This window comes from Elephantulus edwardii, unplaced genomic scaffold (assembly GCF_000299155.1).
Source record: "Elephantulus edwardii isolate Elephantulus edwardi_28Jun2011 unplaced genomic scaffold, EleEdw1.0 scaffold00001, whole genome shotgun sequence".
NCBI lineage: Eukaryota > Metazoa > Chordata > Mammalia > Macroscelidea > Macroscelididae > Elephantulus > Elephantulus edwardii.
In genome coordinates, this window is record NW_006399751.1 from 37,999,638 (window position 1) to 38,023,270 (window position 23,633).

General features: G+C 39.5%; 1 protein-coding gene across 4 annotated transcripts in view; it reads right to left on the reverse strand.

Moving 5' to 3' along the window:
* The window catches only part of OSBPL6 (oxysterol binding protein-like 6), a 110,002-nt gene that overhangs the window by 34,509 nt on the left and 51,860 nt on the right, over positions 1-23,633 (reverse strand). For 3 of the 4 annotated variants that reach the window (XM_006878794.1, XM_006878793.1, XM_006878792.1), the window contains 2 exons: positions 13,424-13,589; positions 8,925-9,058 (listed from right to left, as the gene is read on the reverse strand). In XM_006878794.1, coding sequence (XP_006878856.1) covers positions 8,925-9,058; positions 13,424-13,589 — 300 coding nt within the window. Of the gene's footprint in view, positions 1-8,924; positions 9,059-13,423; positions 13,590-20,708; positions 20,784-23,633 lie in introns of all 4 variants that reach the window. The other variant, XM_006878791.1, reaches the window with a different exon arrangement.

Genomic DNA, 23,633 nt, shown 5'->3' on the forward strand with positions numbered 1-23,633 from the left:
TTTGTTTTCTTGGCAGTCCATGGTACATTAAATACTGTTCTCCAGCACCACAGCTCAAAGGCATCAATTCTCCTTCTATCCTCCCTAGTCATTGTCCAACTCTCTGATGTATAACAAATGATTGCAAAGACCATGGCCTGTATCAGACACACCTTAGTCTCCAAAGACACACCGTTGCTCTTGAGTACTTTAGAGAGGTCCCTAACAGCAGACTTTCCCATCGCAATACGTTTTTTAATTTCCTGGCTGCTGGTGCCAAGAGTGTTGACCGTGGAGCTGAGCAAACTCAGTACTCAGACTAAAAGTCCACACTAAATGCTCATCTCCCTGCACCTGGTGCTCCTTAACTGGACTCCTGGTGATTATGTGTTTGAATGCTAACTAAAAGGTTGACAGTTCAACTCACCAGCTAAAAGACCTGAAAATCTACTTCTTTTAAGATTGGATATTCTATGGGTCAATTTTACTGTGTCCTTTACAGATTTGTTAGGAGTTAGGACTGACTCCACAGGAATGAGGTGGATTTTTAAATTAGAATATACTTGGAAAATACAAAAAGGAGAACATTAAAATTTCATGCCTTACTATCCAATCAGCCATCTTTAGGTATGTCAGTATATTTGAGTATATCTTCCTCCTTGCATTTAAAAAAAAATTGTGCTTTTAGTCAAAGTTTACAGAAAAGATGGGTTTTCATTCATTGATATACATTTTCCTCCCTCCTCCCCAATTCACTTTGTCACCCATGTTTTGTTCCAGATTAACTGTCATACATAAAATGTCTAATCATCCATTCCTTTCTGATAGTTCTTCCCGTCTCCTATTTCAATGCAGAGTTCATTATTTATCCATTGTTTTCCTGCTCTCCTCTCCTCTGTGTCCATACTATTTTTATAACAGCAGTCTTATGCACTATTTGTCCTTTTGTGACTGAGATATTTCACTAAGCATAATGTCTTCCAGTTGGAAGCAGGAGTGGTATCCACTTCCTAAACAACATGCCTCTGGAAACTCTGTGAACTCTGAGAAACAATGATAGTTATAGAAAGGCTTCAGGTCTTTTGTTCATAGGGTTACTATGAGTCAATCGACTTGATGGAAATCAACACAATGTCTTCCAGACTCATCCATGTTGTATAGTGTTTTATAAGTTTGTTGTTTTTCAGTTCTGTGTAATATTCCACCATGTGGACAAACCACAGCTTTTCTAGCCATTCATTTTTTAATGGGCACTTGGGCTGCTTTTATTTCTTTGCTATTGTGAATAATGCTGCAGTAAACATGGATGTTCACTCCCTTGCTTTTTATCATATTGTTTAATGGGTGACATAACTGACATCCTGTGTCTGCTATTTAATCTTTTCACTTAAGCATTCTATTTAATGTTGAAGACTCTTCATAAATAAGATTTTAATAACTGAAGAATAGATAATCACCTCTCATTACTAGATATTTATGCTGCTATGAAATTTTAACAACATAAACTATGCTGCCATGAATATTTCTCTTCTGCAGTCAGCACTGTTTCCTTCCTACTCAGGACCAGTTAAGGACCTACAGGACCAAAGGATTAAAAAAAATTTAAGGCTTTGACATAAAAAGAACCAAATTATGTGTGAAACTACATCAATTTAAACTTGATACATAACTACAAAAATATGTAAAGGGTTTCTATAAAGACTATTTTCATATACAATAAACCTGGCCAGGATTTAGGGAACTGTTGAAACATGCATCTAATATACCTGGAACCTGGAATACTTATTTTGGGTTTATGAACTTCCGTGGACTCGAAAGGATGGCCAATACTATGACTGAGTTTTTCCTAATGATACTGTTTAACCTAAATAATTTTTTTCTCATATGCATAATATTTTATTGGCTCTAAGATGATCAGTTTCACCCACATTTAACATCTCTGAATTTGGGGTGCACTTTATAATAAATAAAAAAGAAAGCAAACGGTCAGTTTAACTGACAATATTTTTCTGTTCCTTCTTGGTGATATACAAAATGACGAAGTGTAAAGAGGATACTGATTTACTGACACCTACTATTTCCAGCTGCGGTACAGGGATCCTAAGTCCTGCTGTTCACACTTACATGGACTCACCTCCCGCTGTTAAGCATTAGCTGTGCAAAGATTCTAGGACTAGAAAATTAATCCTCAAACGTGATTATATAAAATGTATCGAAGAAAATGGCATCTTTTGCTATTATGCTAATTACTACGTTCTGGAAGTTGTCTTGTTTTATTAAATACTACAGACCTGTACTGCATAATGTCTGCTTGGCCAGTGTCAGACTGCCTCTACTATGGTCCCAGCTTTGGAAACCCTATTAAATTTAAAGTCTGAAGTCCATAATAACAAATGGGAGCTGTTTTATAACACACATCAAAACATTATCACGGCTGTATTATTTTGTTAAAGATGCTTAAGTGTATGTGGAAGTGTTTACTTATATTTTTTTTAGTGTACAGAAAGTACATGTAAGAAATTCCCTGCTACCCAATAGATTCTGACTCAGAGATCCCACAGAACAAACCAAATGGCTCTATAGTGCCCAATGTAGAGTCAATGGAGTGACTAGTGAGTTCAAACTGCTGACCTTTTAGCCAGCAGCTGAATCCTTCTGTGTCACCAAGACTGCTTATAGAAAGGCACACTATTATCCTGCATACTTATATTAAGACAAATATCTGGCTGTCTGATACTAGATATGAACCTTACCTAACTGTTCTGACCCATGTATATATTTGACTTAAAATGAACTCAGGAAGAGAACTCACTTGTAATTCATGGACTGCCTATATATGGTTTTCACACAATGCCCAAATTTTAAAAAAGTCCAATTTCACAGAATATTTTATAGATATTAAGGGGTCCCAGTGGTGGAGCGTGTAACATATTGGGCTTCTAACTGGAAGGGTAGTGGGTTGAATCCACCAACTGCTACATGAGAGAAAGACAGACAGTCTCCTCTTGCAAAGTTTAGTCTCAGAAACCTGATGGAAGGCAGTCCTGTGTCAGAACTGACTCAGTGGGCATCATAGATGTTAAGCAACAAAGGGCTGATTCTGATTTTCATGTTTGTTGCTGTTATGTGCTGACGAGTTGATTATGACTCATAGTGACTCTATGTACAGCAGCTCTGAACCCGTTCTCTCTTGAGCCAATTTCATTGTCTCCAACACATCTACCCCATGGACCCGAGTCATGGAGTCAAACCATCATATCCAGGGTCTTCCTCTCTTTCTCTGTCCCTCCATCCTTCCAAGCATGATGTCCCTCTCTAAGGACTGGTCCCTCCTGGCAGCATGCCCAAAGTATGTGAGATGGAGCTTCAGAATCCTTGACTCCAAGAGTAGTCTGGTTTCACCCTCTCCTAGATAGACCTTTTGTTCTCTTATCAGTCCATGCTATATTCAATACTTTTTTCCAGCACCACAACTCAAAGGCATTAATTCCCTATCATCCTTAGTAACTGTCCAACTCTCTGATGCATAGAAAGTAATTGCAAAGTCCATGGTTTGGATCAGAAGCAACATTAGTCTTAGGATTAATATCATTGATCTTCAGTACTCTGGAGAGGTTTGTAAGAAACACAAACAGCAACTATACACATGCACCTCACCTGATGGCCTACACAAGAATTGCATTGATGACATTTGTGGGGAAAATCGTTGGAGAAGCTCATTGTCAGCTATGAAAACTAGGCCAGGCACTGACTGTGGAACAGACTATCAACTACTCATACGCAAGTTCAAAATGAAGCTAAAGAAAATCAAATCAAATCCAACAAGAACCAAAGTATCCTGTTTAAGATCTGACATTAAACAGGACATAGAATTATATCTGATGGAGAATAAAGTAATTTATAAAGGGATAGATCCCAGATAAAATGATCTGCCCTACAGGCTTGAGACTAGCATCTGTGAAAGAGACTGCCAAAGTTTCATGCAGGTAAATGTCAGAGTTACTCATGTGTCTGTGCACACACAGACCAGGAAATAAATAGTACTTTAGGAGAGGAATTCATTACACTGTCCAGTAGGGAAAATTTTACTTGCCCTAGACAGGTACAATTTTTTAGGCATGCAACGAATACTGCTAATTTCATGTATTTTATATGTTACATGCTTCCTAAAAGAATGATGGAATTTGCTGAATTGACATACTTAAATCCTTTATTGAAAAATGGTGCTTTAATCATTAGAGAGACGTCAAATAGGACTTATGTAAAATAGATGTCATTAAGGAGGTACTTAATCTCTCCCTCTTCTTTCTGAAAGAGGCAGAGTTTGGCATCATATCATGAGAATGGTATCTGCGGTTTAACTAATGACACTTGAATACAGATTGATGAGATCTTTTTGTTGTTATGTGCTGTTGAGTCAACTGTGACTCATAGTGACCCTATGAACAACAGGTCTGCACCCTGCTCTATCCTGTGCCATGTCACCACATGTCACAATCCCATGTCAATCCTTCTCACTGAGGGTCTTTCTTCTTATGTTGGCCCTGCACATTCCCAAACATGATGTCTTTCTTCAAGGACTGGTCCCTCCTGCCTAGAGACTACTTAAAATAACACTATTATCTGAAGTTATAATAATATAAACATGCATTCAGAGAATGGGGAAAAATTGTCTCCTGTTGAATATGTAATTCCACCTAAAATCTCTACTGACAGAGAGAGACAAGGAAAATTACGAGGCAACTAGGATGTCTCTCTCCTTTACCACCTTCCCCACCTTCAGTGCTTCCTATTCCAACTCTTCCCTTCCCCCTTTATGAACTAAAACAAACTAAGGAAACTCCAACCTCAGCCACCTTACCAAGTTGTACATTCTCTGTCCCTCTTTTTACAACTAATCTTCCAGAAAGAATCTAACCCTTGATACTTCTTTACCATGGAATTTTTTAAAATGACTTCTTTATAATGGAATTTAGACAATCCCATTATAGCTTCTTTCTCATCATTCTAAAATATGCTTCCTGACTGCCAAACTCAAGGCCTTGGGGCTTTAAAAGAATATACATTATTCACCACTAAATTGCAATCTGTTAACCTTTTCCTTGAGACCATCTAGAAAGACTCTACCTTTGATCTCAGTGGTCACGGCTGTCTAAATTGTTTGCCTCTTATTCCCTAGGTCTTTCCCAAAGGATTCTCTCTTTTAGCATGTCTTTTAAATATTAATCTTCTCTATGGCAGCATCACTGACTCAATTTTATTCTGAGTCAATACAACTCATCAATACAATTAAATTTCTTTATCTATTAGGGTATTCATATTTTCTTAGCCCAGATCTTTCTCCTGAGCTCCAGATCTATATATCGAATTATCTACAAAATTATTTAGGTTAAAAAAAACCCCCAATAACACAAAACCAAACACCCTGGAAATTTGTCTTGTTTCTGTTTAATTCTTCTCCAACATTCAGTTGAACTCCAAATCATATTGGCTTTCCCCTCTTGGTATCCTTGAAGCCCACTCCTACATTCAGACTGCACTGGCACTCTGTGCTTAGTGACACATACTCACAACATTATAATAACTTTCTAACTAGCTTTGCTTTCATTCTATCCATCGTCCACACTACAACAGAGCAGTCTTTTTCATATGCAGAAATTGTTGTGTATCTCTGAGCCAATTTCAATGAATAGAGACCCTATTAGCGAAGCAAAGCATAACTACTCCATAAGGTTTCCTAGGCCGTCATCTTTATCGGAGTAGGCTGTGAGGCCTTTTCTCTGCCAGCAACACTGGTGAAGTTCAAATCACAACTCTTTTGGTTAGCAGCCAAGTACCTTAATCTTTGTGTGACCAGAAGGCTCCTTTATATGCAGAAAGTTTCAATATCATTGCTCACCAGTTCAAATCCTTTAAGGTCTCCCTAACACTAATAAATCTGAACCCCTTTGTGTGGTCCCTGGTGGGTTGGTTTCTGTCTACTGATCTAGCTCCTTCTAAAGTAACTCTTCCTTGTTCATCCTTTCCTCCAGCCTCTATGAACCACCTACATTCTTCACAAACCTCTCCAATGGCCTATTCATGGACAGTGATATGCTTGGAAAGGCTGAGCTCCCATAGTCCCAGAAGAGAGTTCAGAAGAGAGTGATGGGGCTAGCTGGCTAGTGAGGGTATTACTAATAGCCCTGAGGGACAGGACAACAGACCCCAGAATGTGACACAGCCTGTTTTGATAATTTTTCAGTGTCAATAAATTCTTTCTGGTACAGTGACTCTGTGTATTCCCTCCATCTTCTTTTGACACTTCCTGGGTCATTCAATATATATAGCCCATAGCATCTTCCAACTTCCAATATTGTGACATGAGGCTTAAATTTGTTTTTCAGTGCTTTCAGCTTGAGAAATGAAGATCGAGTTTTGCCCTTTTTATTCTCCAATTCCAACTCTCTGTACATTCTGTTATTTAATACTTTGCTTTGTCCTCCCGAGCGGCCCTTTGAAATTATCTGTTCAGCTCTTTCACTTCGGCATATTTTCCTTTTTTATTTTTTATGTTTTCCTTTAGTTTTGGCTTCTTGATACTCCAGTGCAATCTTTAGAGTCTCATCTGACACTCATTTCGGTTTTTTCTTTCTCCTCTGTTTTTGTAATGATAATTTTGCTATGATAATGGAACTGGGAGAACTAATTCTCTAGTAAAGTTATTGTGTCTAAAATTGAGCTTATTTGGTTTTAAAAAACCAAAAAACCAAACCCAAACAATAACAAAACTAAAACTCCAACAAAAATTAATTGAAGCTCTAACTTGAGATCCAAATACATGTTTAGATGTGTTGTTGTGTACTACTGTGAATCAACTGACCTATAGCTGACCATCCAGCAGGTTTTCAGAAGCAGTAAATCACACAGAAGGAGATGGTCCATCTCTCTTCTGCAGAGCATCTGGTGGATTGAAATAATGTACCTTTGGGTGGAAAAAAATTGCCTAGTGGCAAGAAGCTGGATTGCAATACGGAAGGCACAAGTTTTGAGGTCACAAGCCTCTCTGCAGGGAGAAGGATGGACAATCTCCTTTTGTGCAATTAACTGCCTTTCAAAACCCACTGTGGGGTCAGTTATGGGTTGGCTCCAGTTCTATGGTACACATCAACAACAAGCCACCAGAGCTCCCTATGTTTGCAAAGGAGAGGAAATATTTAATCGAAAGGATACAGAATGGATATTATATTTTACTAGGAATGACTGCTGTCTGCCAGGGCACAATTCAAGGTTGCTTCCTCTGATCTATGGCTCTGTTGTCAGCTGAAGGACCTCTTATTCTGACCAAACTGAGTCCCATGTATCTGTATCGCCTCATGGTCCATTAACTGTTTCCTGAGTGAATGATGTTCATTTCACTCATCTGATCATGAACCACAGGTATGATGAAGATGGCCAGTACTGCTCTAAGCACCTTGTGTAGTATCTAGGAGAGCCAGGTCAACGACATAAAATGAATACATAAATGATACCAGCTTTAAAATTTCTGTTCTTGAATTTCTAATTTCCCCTGAAGTCCAAACCTACCATATCATTGCCAGTCTTACTAACAAGTAAGTAAAATCAAGCTATAAAATTCCTTATTTTTCTTGGTACAAGCTCAACTAATAGCACAGCAACATTTAGGAGGAGGAGAGCATGTTTTATGGGCTTAGAAAAGGATATCTGCATGCTTATTTGACCATTACTTTGATCTTCGTGATGTGTTATCAGTGAATATCAACTAACATTCAGCAGGTTAGTGCCAGGGAGAGTGGTACAGGGTAACCATTCACGCATTCTTACAAGTAAAGCAGCCTGCAAACTGGCAGAGTAGTGGCCACTTTCAATGCTCATGCTCCTGAAGCCCCTCGCTTTGCACTGAAAGCAGGGGAAGTATGCACCTGAACTGACAGGCCTTTTACAGTGGACACAAAAAGTGTGACCGAGACAACAGTGCTCAGTAACATGAAACTCAACACTGAAAATAAGCTGACAGTTCGGGTACATCAAACATGGTGACACAGCTTAGGTCGGACTTCTAGGGGTCGAAGGAAACTACCCAAGCAGGAGCTGACCCACATGGAGAACCACTTACCCAGGATTTGCTTGCTCCTTCACTCTGGTCCACGGCATCAGGAAGTGAATAATATTTTATATAAACACCGAGTTCTCTCACAAAAGTCAGTAACAAAACTGAATTCCCCAAAGGTATTAACATTCGTGCACTTAACAGTTAAATAATGAAAGTATTTACATCACAGGAAATGAAAAAAGGAAGCTTAAAGGCATTTTAAAGAATTTCATCAGAAATTTCACTTTTGATATGTATAGAGAGATGTGATTGGTAGAATGAATTCAACTGGATAGTATTAATTTGAAATATATAAGTCAAATATCAGGGACCGTAACTTAGAAAGCATAACTAAGACTGTAAGTCAAAAAGAAGAAATGACAGTGCAACAATGAATGAATGAAAACCCAAAATCTCTGTAAATGTTCATTAAAATTATTAAATTTAATAATAATTTAAAAAAAAGAAGAAATGGTTAGCAGTGATGAGTCATTTCCTACAGATTAGCATGTGAAACAAGAGGGGAAAATAGTTCCTGTGATACATCCAGAATGTTTTGTTCTATTTAGCATTGAACTGAACATATATTCTAAATATAAAAATCATGCATAAATGCATGATTTTTTTATAAAGCTAGGGATTGCCTTGTAAATGACCTTAGGAGAGTCAGTCAAAATAACAATTATATGCTTGCAAGCAAACTGGGGTTATTTTTACTTTCTTCCCCCCTCAATAATATTTTGTACTGACACCTCATGGGTGTATTTCAGCACATCCATGGCTGACTATCCCCCTTCTTTGGTCTTACAGGGTTGGCATATGTCTTTCAGGTAGAAACGAACCCTGGGTTTACCTGAGACAGGGACTGTCGGAGCCGAGCCATCTGCGTGCTGTGGCCTTTATTGTGATCCTGCTCAGAAACCATCTGCTTAAGCTTCTCCTTCTCTATAGCTATGCTGTTAAATGCAGACTTCAGTAAGGAATGCACTGGGTGGGGAGGCAAGGAAGGCAGGGAGAAAAGCGAAGAAAACATAAATGTATACAGAAAGAAAGGCACAACTGTAAATGTCACAGAGCTTTAGCTTCTAAAAACATTTTCTGAGGTTATCAGCTAATTAAATCTTAGCCTTAAAAAGAAATAATAAGGGAGCTCTGATGGCCTAGTGGCAAGAAGCTGCCCTGCAATCCCAGAGGTACGCAGTTTGAATCCACTAGATGCTCTGTTGGAAGAGGGAACAATCTCCTCCTGGACCAGTCAGATCCTATTTGATGGTATACACATATAAAATAAAATAAAATTAAATAAAAAAAAAAGTATTTCTACTACTACTACAACAACACCAGAAGCTTACTGGTAAGGAGTTGTGTGGCCAACTGAAAGGCACTAGATTTGATTCTATCAGTTGCTTTGAGGGAGAAAGAAAGTAATCTCCTCCAGGATGATTTAGACCCTCTGAAAACCTAGATTGTTACAACTCTATGACACACACCACCAACAACAACTGCTGCTACTACTGTTAACTATATTCATTGTCATTGAGTTTGAACTTGATGATGCTACTTTGGGTTCCCAAGTCTGTAAATCACATGGGAGGAGGTTTCCCATCTCTCTCCTCCAGAGTGATTGGTGGGGTCAAACAGCTGGAGAGTCAAGGCCTTTCGGTTAGCAGTCCAAATCCTTGTGGATTACACCACCAGGGCTCCTTGGAGTATGTATACTAAGGACAAGTATGGTGGCTGTGGTTGTTGTGTGCTGTTGAGATGCTGCTGATTCACATGCTCAGTGTGACAGAGGACAGCTATCCTACTGGGCTTCACAGGCTTTACACTTAATGGGAGGAGACTGACCACCAAGTCTCTACTGCCCTAAAGAGACTGGTTGGTTCAAACAGGAAATCTCTCAGTTTGCAGCCAAGCACTTAACCCCACTAGGGTTCCTTAATAAAAGTATGCTATTGGCAATTAATTGGAATGGAAGATTCAGCATTTCATACTAGACAAGGCAACAAAGTTTTAAAAGTGACATACATGACACCAATATCAAATCCAAAAGAGAACAAGGCTTACTTTGTCATATTTGATGATACTATTTGGGAAGTTCTGTTCACTGTAAAGCATCCTATAAATACTTTAGAATCATCAAAAAATTGTGTTTTAAGACTGGCACTTGAATTACTCATAGTAGGGAATTTTCTGATGTCAGAAATCTTTTTATTTTAAAGTAACAAAACCCAAATTACTACTCCTTGGCCCCCAATCCCTGCACCTCTAGTAACCTACATTAGTAAAATCTGTGGCCATCTTTAATTCTGATGTACAAAAGAGCTGACTTTCCAGCAAGTATCTTTATAGTATTGGAGTTTCAATAGAATGCAAAATCTTCTTTAGTTGAGAAAAGCTCTTTCTAAAAGATGATTTTACCACCAAATGTCCTGAGTTAGAGAGAGAAGGTGGGAGTATCACAAAGAACTCATGGTCTATTGATTTATGTGTGAAATTCCTGTTATAGCTAATAGTGAAAACTCGGTAACTGGAATTACATTAACCCCACTGAAAGTTCTGAAAGCAGAATCTTCGGCTATTTTAAAATTCATAACTTGCTTTTCCCCCTAGTGTACAGATTTCTGTGTCCGCTAAAAAGAAAACATCCATTTCAACAGAGACTTTAAAACTATTGAAATATGGATTTCTGAAAGCTTCAGGATTGGAACTAAATACACAAAGCTTTACTGAATTACCTTTAGGTTTACCAGTCTCCCTTTAGCAGCTATGAGACAGTTCACATACATCTATTATCTTGTTCTACCTGGCTCCCTCTGCTGGAAGTTAAGAGAACTGGCGTAATTGGTCATAAATCTATGTTACAGATGAGAACGAGAGAAGGCTTTACAGGACCCCAACTGAGAAATCTATAGAAAAGACGATTTTTAAGACTATTAATTAAGAAAAGTTACAGCTATCACATCTTTCTTGATGGCTTATGGGTATATATATTTCAATATTTCCTGAGAGGTTTTCTATGTGTACCCTTTCTTTTCCTGAGCTGCCAGGCACTTACTTGGGTGCTAGGGGGGCACTTGAGATGTTCCCTTTAACATACATTTCCAAGAATATTTTATAGCCTATTACAAGCATCCCTAAAGTATATAAATGTGTGAAAAAAATCAGGGAGAGTACACACTTTAAAAGATACTACCCAGAAAGGTCATTATCCTAATTTAAAAGCAAACATAAACTTTCTGTGGCTAAAGTTAAATGCTATGGCAATAAGTGGGAGCTCCATTCTTCTTCTTAAACTCAGATAGGATCATTCAGCCCACCTCTATATTTCTCTGTTGGTGTAGGAGCCTAAGGAGTTGTGTTGTCAACCCAAAGGCAGGCAGTTCGAATCCACCAGCTGGTCTGTGGGGAAAAGATGGGAAATCTCCTCCCATGTGATTCACAGCCACTGAAACCCTGTTGGAGGATCAAGTTGAATAGGTTCCAAGTTGATGGCAATGAACTGAGTTTTCAAGTACATACAATTATCCACCCTCTACTTACTATACTCTGGCTGATGATGGCAACTTAACTTAGTAAGTTTTACTGAAAATTTAACATAAAAAAGAAATTCAAGGTAGGATCTTGTGCTGTTAGCGTAAAAATTGGTTTTGTTTTGTTTTTTTAAGCCATTAGTTAGCCCTTCTGGTCTCCAGCTGCCTTAACTGCAGACACATAGTCTTGCTAATCATCAACAGCTGAAGCACCAATATAAAGAGGGTTTCTCACACTGGGCAGCAAGACTTGAGGCGAGCAAGGCTGTGAAGGCAAGACCCAGGTGAGAGCGAGGCCCTGGTGATCGAGAGCCTGGCACTGCTGTGGACAAATGGTGGCAAGGTGTGGCCTGAAGCTCCTTGCCTTTGTGCTGGCCATACATAACTAGATTTTGCTGTTCTTGTCTTTGATGATGGAAGGAAAAGCTGCTTGCTGAATGGAAACTGGAGCCTAGATTAACCGAGGGGTTGGGCCTTGGAGCTCTTGGGACTTATTTTGGATAATACTGCGATATTCTTTGTCTCACTCACTCTCCATAAATCCCACTCTTGGTACGATAAAGGTGAGTCAGCAATGAATAAAACAACCTCTTACTATTGGTGGGGCTCTATAGGCACCATGAGGCTGGGATACAGGCTCCTGACCTGCTTTCTGCTCTGAGGCAATGAGGGGCTGCATTATTCTTACTCTCTCTGGACCTTTCAGAAAGATGCCCTCAGCCCTGTGCCCTCGTGTCCCGTTTTCTGCTCCTACTTAGGCAGGTCTTTTTTTTTTTTCTTCTAAAATGTAGGCTTGCCTGTGATGCTTTGACTTAAATCTCAGTTGCTGAGTTTCTGAGGCTATAAATTGCATGGGAGGAGCCTGCCCACTTTTCTCCCTTGGAGGCGCAGCTGGATCCCAACTGCTAGAGAGGTACATTTTTGCCTCGGGGTTAGGAGCTCAACGCCTAGCAGGCTAGGTCACCAGACCACCTGTAGAAGTGAAGGCTGAGCCGGCTCCTGGACAAATCTTGACTACAGTAGCTTCTACTTCAGGTCTCCTTGGAGTCCTGAACCCATGAGGAGTGGGACATACTTAAGTGTAGTTCTTGCCCCGCTACCACAGTGCCAGCCCCAAGAATGAAGCCACAAGGGACTTTCTACCCAGCCAAGCCTCATACCATCAAGTGAGTTCGGCCAATCCCAAGTGGAACAGAACTGACTAGATGATCCCTATCTGCATTCTTGACTCACAAATTACACAGTAAATATACTGTGTGCTGCTAAAAAAAAGAAGAAGAAGAAAAAGAAATGCAACCAAAATCTATTTTTCTTTCTTTTTAAGGGAGCTCTGGTGGCCTAGTGGCAAGAAGCTGCGCTGCAATCCTGAAGGCATGCAGTTCGAGGCTACCAGCTGCTCCACGGAGAAGGATGGACAATCTCCTAAATGCATCTGAAAACCCGCTGGAGTGGGTTGGTTTCTGACTTGATGGTACACAACACAACAAAACAAATTAAGGATAACAATACATTGATAAGAAATGACAATTAAAAGGCACTGAGGGAACAGATGTTGAGTATTTGCTGAATTGTTTAGGATTATTCCTCCTTCCTTTTTTTCAATTCAATGATTCGTTAGTCAATCAAAACTGTAGAGCTCTGATGCATAGTTACATCCTGGGAACAGTGTCCAGATTCATACTGTAAACTGAACTCAGACTAGTATTAAAAAACATGCCATCTTTCTGCCATGGCTACTAAGATGAAGATAAAAGAATAAGTGGCAGCCTCTCATCAGAGAAGAAAGATTCTCTAAGACACCATCTCGCCTTGTCTTTACCTTTCTGTGCAATTAGACAAAATTCTTCTTGGAGCTTTGTGTAATCTGTGGAACTTTCCAGAGGATCAGTGAGGTGGCTGGGGGGAGTCTGAAATTCAATATCTGCACAAAGGTTGGGGTTGGAGGAATGCAAGCGAACCGGTGACATTGTAGCACTGAAAGGAACCTGAAAGGGAAGAATATACAAATTATTGAAGAGCATCACGGCATTGTTTGACTTTCTCCCACACAGAAAAGATCGTTTATGTTCGGTATAATAGATGACACACTCAGAGACAGGCTGTACTCATTTATTTTGCAGGTGGTTGGGGAGAGGAGAGGGAATCTCATTTGCCATAGCTGATTAAGCATTGCCACTGACTCACCAGTTTTTCTCCACTCCTGAGATGAAGACTATAGGACATCAGGGAGAGAAGGCAGAATCCAGAACAGCTTCCGATCTGCACTCCTGCCTGCCTCCAAAAAATAACTGGCAGAAAGCAGTACTCTGAGCTGTGACATAGCCAACCTTTTATTACAAAGTCAGCTTCTCATGTCAGAGGACTATTTGTATTTACTTCTTTTTGAGCCTGGGATAGACTCTTAAGTCAGACAGCCATTAGAAATTCAGGAAAAGCATATACGGTAAGGTTCACTTACCCCATAGCAAACCCCCAAAAACAAATCAAGTTTAAAAAAAAGTAGTTTAAATAGACTAGAATAGATTAGAGATAAAGGTTTTTTTGGATATAGACTAGTAATTGAAATATATTACATAAATTATGATTTGCCTCTGTATGTTACATTACTACTGACATGCACAAATGTGGTTTATGAACAAGACAATGCTGGAAAGTAGGAAGTTAAAATGTGCTGTGCCCTTTCTTCTAGAGGATTCTTCCTGGTCATGACAAACACTGCCAGCCAAATATTCTTGGAAAATAGAAATGCAAATTCTTCCTGGAAATCAGATCACCAGCAGCCACTTCCTAATTCCTACTGCTCAGCTGTTCAGATGATTGTTTTCAAGAATCAGACTCTTGGGCTAAACAAACAACTTTGAATAATGTAAAAGACAGTCATATCTCGCAGGACTACGCTGTAGGAACAAACGAACAATACCTTGTCTGACCTAAATGTATATGTTTGTTAGAGCTACTTCGGTTTGTTTCTGCTTTGGGGTTTGGGAGACAGACTTGGGGTTGGGCGGGGATAAAGGAATGAGGAAGCAGATGGGCCAAAGAGATGGACATAGAGAAGAGATGAAGGACATGGAGAGAAGAACTGAAAAAATCTGTCCTAGTCACAGATTTTTGGGGTCTGGGTGAGTACGGCTGAGATGGCAACAGAAGGTCCCATTGATGTCGCTTTGCTTTGGCAAGGAGTCACTTATCTCCAAAGGATCTCTCTCTCAGTAAAAAAGGGAGATGAGGGGGAGAACAGGTTAAATGAGATATATGATAGGGTATTATGGTTATCACAAGAGTCCAGAATGAAGGTTGCCTAGTTGAGTGTACTCGGGGCGTGGTTGGGGTATTTACTTTTCAAAGAGAAGAGTAAACTGGGGGGGGGGGGAAGGGAGCCAAGTGCAACAATGAATGAATGGAAATCCAAAATCTCTGTAAAAATTAATAAACATTAAAAAAAAGGGAGTGCACATGGAGGCTCCTCCCCTTCAAATTCTGCTAAGGGAAGCATGGTATTTTATGTTATCTGAAGGACAAGAGAGTAACGCTATCTCATCGTCCATGGCATCCCAGCTATGATGGGATGTTAACAACTTGCTTAGCTCATCAGGCTCAGAATTTTTGGTGATTTCAGAGAAGAGATAAACAGAAGTGGCTGGTTAGAGACATTTGAGAAAATGAGCTTTATGGGTTCATTTATTTTTTGGCATTCTGTTCATGTTAACTTTATATTAACAATCACTGAGATTCTTTAAGAATGCACTATAAGAATAGGAATTTTGTGGAAAAAATATTTGAAGATGTTATTGCTGTATGTGCCATCGAGTCGCTTGCGACTCATAGCAACCCTATGTATGATAGCTCTGGACCCTGCCCTATCCTGAGCCAGTCTCACTGTCTCTGACACACCTACCCCCATCACCCCATTTACTCTGTCAATCCATCTCATCAGGGGGCTTCTGACTTTAATATTGATGATGCTAAATCTAGAAAGTGCAGCCAGCCCTAGTGGTTTCATCTGTTTGTGCTACCACCACAGACTGTTGTTTCTGATGCTGATGGAGTGTTCATAGTCACCGATTAGGTCAAATTTTCTGTAGGTATTTTTGGTAGCATCAGGATGGATAGTGAAGAGATTGAGATTGTTCACAGCTTCAGTTTGCTCGGCTCCATGGTCAACACTCTTGGCACCAGCAGCCAGGAAATAAAAAAACGTATTGCGATGGGAAAGTCTGCGGTTAGGGACCTCTCTAAAGTACTCAAGAGCAACGGTGTCTCTCTGGAGACTATGGTGTGCCTGATACAGGCCATGGTCTTTGTAATCGCTTGTTATGCATCAGAGAGTTGTACAATGACTAGGGAGGACAGAAGGAGAATGGATGCTTTTGAGCTGTGGTGCTGGAGAAGAGTACTGAATGTACCATGGACTGCCAAGAAAACAAATAGATTCATCCTAGACAGGGTTAAACCAGGCTGCTCCTTGGAGGCAAGGATTCTGGGGCTTCACCTGACATACTTTGGACATGTTGTAAGGAGAGACAGGTCTTTGGAGAAGGACATCATGCTGGGCAGAGTGGAGGGACAGCGCAGGAGGGGAAGACCCTCTATGAGGTGGATTGATTCAGTGACTGGGGTAATTGGGATGGGTGTGTCAGAGGCAATGAGATTGGCACAGGATAGAGCAGGGTTTAGGGCTGTTGTACATAGGGTCGCTATGAGTCGCAAACAACTCGACGGCACATAACAACAACAACAACAACAACATTTTAGCCTACAATATTGTGGTATTTAGTTTTTGTGAACCTGTAGTAATAATTCTAATCAGTGTGAAGGTATAATTAAGGAAAAAGAAGGGGAAAAAAATCCAAAAGGCTTAGTTACAAATAATGTAACTAACAAGAAAAAAAAATTTATTAAACCATATTATTGTTAGAATTAATATAATCAAAGAAATGGTATATTTAAGCAACTGACAACTATACTTATCACATATTATCATATGATTAAAATTTATAAAAAAAACATTACTAGCAAACAAGAATGTTTTGTATGTTCAAGAATGGGAGGAGGTCACGGCAGGAATGACACCATCAGAATTACACTGGATGACATCAACCCCAGGCTTGATAATGCCTGGGCTTAGGAGTGAAGGCTCCTTCCTTAAGCAGATGTGGAGGGGATCAAGAAACCTGGGAAATAGGATGGGATGGGAGCCCATTCTACAGTGAAGAGTGTCCAGGAAGGACCCAGAGTAATTGCTCAGATTGTTGTTGATTGCCATCGAGTTGAACATGACTCATAGTGACCCTATGAACAAAACCCCTGAAGCATTTCTATAACTATCAACATTTATCAAAGTTCATAGAGTTTCTGGAGGCATGTTGCTTAGGAAGTGGATGCCACTCATGCTTCCAAAATATACTGAAGGTAAGAAGCCAGGGCATCTGAAAACAGAAAATAAAATCCCTGCAACGACTTCCTATTAACAGTTGGAATTAGATGTTGTGAATAAAAACATGTTACAAATTTGTTTTGAACCGAATGGAATTTTAAACTGGCAATAAAAACTGTAAAATGTAGCTTTACAGGTTTCCCATAGGGAAAGGGACTTGGAATGCTCCATTCAAACTACTATCAGACAGTTCCCTGGGAAATTGAAAACCAATTTTTTTATACACTTCTGAATGACAATGTTTATATTGCTATCCTTTTTGTTAAAAGAAATATGTGGGGTGGGTCAATTTAATTGCAGAATTCATGAAATGAAATTGCAAATACAAATAGGGATGTAGTAATCTAATTGTAATTTCTCTCAGCCTAGGGACTAACTTACGTCATTTAAAAAAAAATATCAGTTTGGGTATTGTGGGAAGCAAATCTTAAGTGGCAACTATGTTCTGTTAGTGGTGGCAGGCGTGACGCTTCCAAAGCTCTCAATGCTTATACCTGAGATTTCCATGCCTCAAGGCTCGACTTGGGCCTTTATCCATCTCTCTGAAAAGAAATAGGAATCTTCTTAAAGTTTGGGATAAGGAGGAAGGCTGATGTGGGACATGCTAGTATATATAACTGCAATATGGATTGGAGATATTAGGAGATGCTCTTCATAGCTAGCTATGAAGAAATCAAAAGAGAAATGATCATGAAACTGTGGTCACTGGATTGAAGCAATGGTAAACATGAAAGAGGAAGGGGAAAAAAATAAGCCAGTATGTATAAGAAGCAGGAAGTGGCATCCACTTTCTACACAACATGCCTCTGGAAATTCTATGAACCTTGATAACTGACAATAGTTACAGAAAGGCTTTAGGCCTTTTATTTACAGGGTTACTATGAGTCGACTTGACGCCAATCAATGACAACAATGTATAAGCTTATGTAACTGAGCTAATGTGCTTTGCTGTTACCGTACTCTATATGTACCAGGATGCTTCAGGGAGTACTGGCTGAGCTGGGAGCTCAGTGTTTCACTACAAGGAAGGGGTCAGTGTTTCTCTGTTCTATTTCATCTGGTTGATGTTACAGGTGGGATATAAAGTTGGGAAGAGAAAGGACTAGGAATTAAGGGGAAACATAGCACAGCTGCCAGTATGGTACCTGGATGTAAGAATGAGATTTTATCTCATAAGGGTCTGTAATGAGCAAGGGCCAATGCCTGGAGAAGGGCACTGTACTTAGTGAAGAACAAGAGTCTGAGAAAAAGATGAAGATCCTCAGTGAAGTGGAATACACTGCAGGCCTAGCAACGGGCTCAGTGACAGCACTGACCATCAGAATGTCTCAGGACCAAGCAGTGTTTCTTTCTGTTGTACAAAGGGTTGCTATGAGCCAAAACGGACTCGACAGCACCCACCAATATTGAACTAGAAGAAACAGGATTTAGGTGGGACTTAGATTCTGTAATGGGTGCTGGAAAAATCTGGAATGGACAGCGGTGATGATTGGACAACACGATAAAAACATCATTAATGTTACTCATTGTATGAGGAAAAAATGTTGACATGGCAAGCATTTTGTTATATAACACATACACAACTTGAAGTGGGAGGGCAGTGGGGAAGGGAGGAAGGCTAAGTCACCAGCATCAAGTTCCTGAGATGAGCAGGGTGAGGTAGTCGCTTAGAGGGTCTAGGTAGGCTTGGCTTGGCTTTGCTCTGGTATGCAGTTAAAGCATAAATCCTGCTGAGAGTAGTCTGTAAGTGAGCATTTATTCTCTTGGCTGTGACATTACTAAATGTTATTTTTAACTTCTGTGATTACAGTTATGCTGGTCAGTGGACATTTATTCTTTCTTTTAAAAACTTTTTTCTTCTACTTATATTTTAAGATTTCACAAACCCATTCCATTAGAAATATCCCAGATTTATTATGCTCCTTAGATGTATCTGCAATTTAGAAAAAGGAACAAAGCAGAAACAATATCATCTATCTTCTTGACATCTTTGGAAAATTTTAAGGAGGTTTTAATAATTTCATAAAAGGATTGACCTTTCTTCTCCTTGAGATGCCATTCTCTCTGGAATAGTCATTTGGACTTCTTAGTTTTGTGAATGAAAAAAAATTAAAGAACTATTTAATTTGCTATACACATGTCTACTGTCTGAATCTTCTGCCACTGATCAGTGTCAGCTGAATACATGTATAAGACAGGTGTTAATCGTGACATCAATTTCAATCATTATATCCAAGGGTTCACAAAACAGTAAGTTGAAGAGTCCTTTCCTTGATAAATTCCAAGTCATCAGTTCATTTCATAAACAAAAGCAATTCTGTTTCTCAAACAACCCAGCCAAACATCTAGATATAACACAAGAGTCAATTACTAATCTTTTTTTTTAAAATTCCTTCATTAGTATACAATTCCCACGTCCCTTCCCCCACCCCCCACCCCGAGTACACTTCTCTATGCAACCTTAATTCTGGTTTCCTTTGCTAACCATAATAGTCAGTCATATATCACTTCTAATCTGTTCTTTCCCTCATCTGTTTCAATACAATATACATAATTTATCCAGTTTTTTCTGTCATACCCCCACCCTGGTGTCAGACCCATTCTACAACAGTGGCACCATGCAGTATTTGTCCCTTTGTCAATTACTAATCTTAAGGGACAAAACCACCCATCTTGGTATTGGTATCCATCTTCCAGTAGCACAAAGAACAAATTCTTCGTATTTCTCCCCAGTAATTCTTGTCTTAAATACACTCTGTCATTAGCAGTAAGACTAGTGTTAATTCAGAAAAAAAAAATTATCTAACAGTCCAACACTAACACCTGTAAGTGCCATGAACTCAGTAGTCTGTATTTTAAAAATTCAGAGGACCTCATAATTTTTTTCTTTTACATTAAACTGACAAAATAGCCCCTGGACTTATTCTACATAATAAACATTATATACAGACAAGTCAATATTCTAAATATCTTCTCTTCAATTTTAAATTATGGTTCATTAACTTTATCTATTACCATACTTTCTCTACATTCCTCAGAAGTCATTCAATTTCCTCTTAAAAACAAAACTTTCTTGATTAAAGACTCATTACTTTTATTTTTACCTTTCCATACTATATTTTCTAATTTTCATGTCTTTCCTGAACATTGTTTTCCTCACCAAATGTGATTTTGGTAGTAAGTTTCAAATAACACCAATATTCACCTTCTTACCCTCTCATTTTATTATTTTCCTATCTGTTTTAAGTAGTCACACAGCTACTAAAAAAAAAAAAAAAGAAAGAAAGAAAGAAAAGAAAAAGCACTTGGAGGGTCATAGTAACATGACTTTTCTTAGAAAAACAAAATCAGCTGTAAAGGTTTCCAATCATTATAGCCAAAATGCAAAAATATCATTTCATATCATGGAAGTTGCACTAAATTTTCCAATCTTCATTTCAATGAGATGACATAATAGTTCCCCAGCACAAGAACAAATGGCATGAGGGTCTCCTCCTTTGCAAGGAGAGGTGATGAATTTGCACGGGCTCTGCCAATGTAGGTGTTCGTTTGGGCTACAGTGGATGCCATCCCACGTGAGTGACATCAACAGAACTGGGGAGACAACATGTGCACACCTCTTCTCAGCCTTACACACTCCCCCCACTGGAGAGGGACATTCACTCACTGTGGTAGCCACTGCTGCCGCTAGCCTCTGCCGGCGCCGAGTTGTGCTGAACTGGCCCTTCGCAGGTGGCCCTTCCTGACAGTGAACGAGAGAAGAGAAGGGAGGAGAAAACACGGGATGGGGAAAGGAGAGGGAGGGGTATGGGAGGATGAAAGATAATCAGACAAGGGAGAGGGAAAATTTTTAACTGAAGTGAACTGGTCCCAAATCTTAGCACTGAAAAGAGCTGTGAGAAGAGCTTGCCATTCTCATCTAGGAAGCTCAAACGCCCAACTGTATTTGCTAAATACAACTCCCACCCAAAAAGGAGCCGGAAGGTTATAAATTTATGAATAAAGCATAAACCCCAGTGCTGTTGAGTAAATTCCAATTCACAGATACCCTTTATCAGGCTTCCAAGGCTGAAAATCTTTCAGGGAGGGAATTTCCCATCTTTCTTCTATGGAGCAGCTGGGAGATTTGAACCTCTGATCTTTCAGTTCATAGGGCATTATATAACACATTATGTCACCACAGCTCCCCAAATAGATGAACACTAAGTTGTTGTAAAAGAAATGTGGACATTATTTTTATAGCTGCCATCTCATTTCTAGAAAGTCAAAAGTCACTTAAATAGTAGTTGTTGACGTCTGTTGAGTGGAGCACGATTCATAGTGACCCTTTGAACAAAAGACCTGAAGCCTTTCTATAACTATTGTCATTTGTTGAAGTTCAGAGAGTTTCCAGAGGCATGTGGTTTAGGAAGTTAATGTTCAAAGTGACACAATAGCACTGAATACCATCACCAAACAGTCTAAGTTCCTGTACATATGTATGATGTATGTACCAGCAGTCAAGAAATTAAGACATGTTGCACTGGGAAAACCAAAGATCTCTCCAAAGTGCTAAAGAGCAATGATGTCAACTTAAAGACTAAGGTGCATGTGATACAAGCCATGGTCTTTCAAATTACTTGCTTTACATCTGAAAGTTAGATGATTAATAAGGATGACAGAAAAAAAAAATCAGTGTCTTTGAGTTGTGGTGCTGGAGTAGAGTACTGGATATCCATGGACAAACAAATATGTCCTGAAGAAAGTGCAACCAGAGTAAAACTTTTGTCTCACGTACTTTTGACGTTAGGTGGAGCAAACTGTTGGAACAAGACATCAAGCTTGGAAAGATGGAAGGCTGGCAAAAGAGAGGTAGACCCTCAACAAGATAGACTGACATGGTGATTTTTTCAATGGGCTCAAGTCTACCAGAGATGATTAGGATGGCACACAACAGGGCAAGGTTCAGATCTCTTATTGTTAAGGTCAATATGAGCCATGGGTGACTCAACAGCACCTATCAACAACCACAGTACGCTAGATATGTGGGATATATCGGCTAAGGTTCAGATCTGTTATCCACAGGCTGGCTAGGAGTCATTGTTGGTTTAATGGTACCTGAAAACAGTAGGCTAGAAGTTATAACTGTTGAGTCAATTCCTACTCAGAGCAACTCTGTGTTACAGAGCAAAACTGTTCCACAGGGTTTAAAAACATGATCTCTGGGTCTTCCTTCTATTGAGGATGGTCATCCTCTTCAACTGAGTGTGCAGCTTCAGGGGCGATGCACACAGATCAGTGAGAGAGGCAAGGGACACTCGCCTAGCCAGTCAGATCAGCCAAATCAACACTGGCGATCGATGAGGTAACAGATGTCACAGCCAGATCACCCTCACATCCTAAAATCATGACTTTTTGGAAGCAGTTCACCAAGTCCGTCTTCCATGGTCCCTCTGGATGTGTTCATACTGCCGATCTTTTCACAGCCAGTGGAGCTCTTATCTGTTTGTAACACAAAGCTGTGTTGTTAAGTGCTGTTAAGTATGACTCATAGCAACCCTATGACCATAAGATCTGAACACTCTTCTATGACTATCATTGTTTCTCTAATGTTCATAGAGTTTCTAAAGTCCTGTTTAAGAAGTGGAAGCCAATCTTGCACCCCACAGAGACTTCAACAAATGAGTATTAGAGAAGATGGTTCAAGTAGTGAGAAGATTGTGGGCTCAAAAACCAAGGAACAGAAGAAAAAAAATCTTGAAACCATTAGAATGGGTTCTATAGTAAAGGAATATTTAAAATGGGTAGGTTGAGGCTGGAGGATAAATAGATCTATATATTAGGGTGAGGGAAGGCACTGCGTATGTTTACATCCACTACAGAAAAGTCAGGGATTTCACTGCTGATATCAGATGGATCCTGGCTGAAAGCAGAAAATACCAGAAGAATGTGTATTTGTGTTTTATTGACCATGTAAAGACATTAAGCTGTGTGGATCATAACAAATTATGGCTAACATTGAAAAGAATGGGAATCCCAAAGCACTTAACTGCGCTTATATAAAATCGACTCCTAGAGCAAGGAATATTGCATGGTTTAAAATCGGGAAGTGTGTGCAGCAGGAACATATGCTTATTTTTCCAAATCTATTTACTCTGGACGTTGAGAAAGTAATTCATGAAACCAGATTCTATGAAGAGGAATGTGGCATCAGGAGAGGAGGAAGGTTCATCAACAACCTGCATTATGCAGATGACACAACTTTGCTTGCTCAAAGTGAGAAGTACTTGAAATGCTTGAAGTACTTGAAGATCAAGGATGATAGCCTTTGGTATAGATTCAATCTCAACATTAAGAGAACAAAGGTCCTTATCATAGGGCCAATAGACAACATCATGATAGATGGAGAAAAGAAGCTGTTAATGATTTCTTCTTGCTCAACCATCAACACCATTGCTACCAGCAGTCAGGAGATCAGGAGGCGCATTCCATTGGGCAAGTTCGCTGTCTGGAACCTCCCTGAAACACGTAAGAGCAATGATGTCTTAATATTTGAAGACTAACGTGTTTGATTCAGGCCATTGTCTTTTCAATCATTTGTTATACAAAGGAG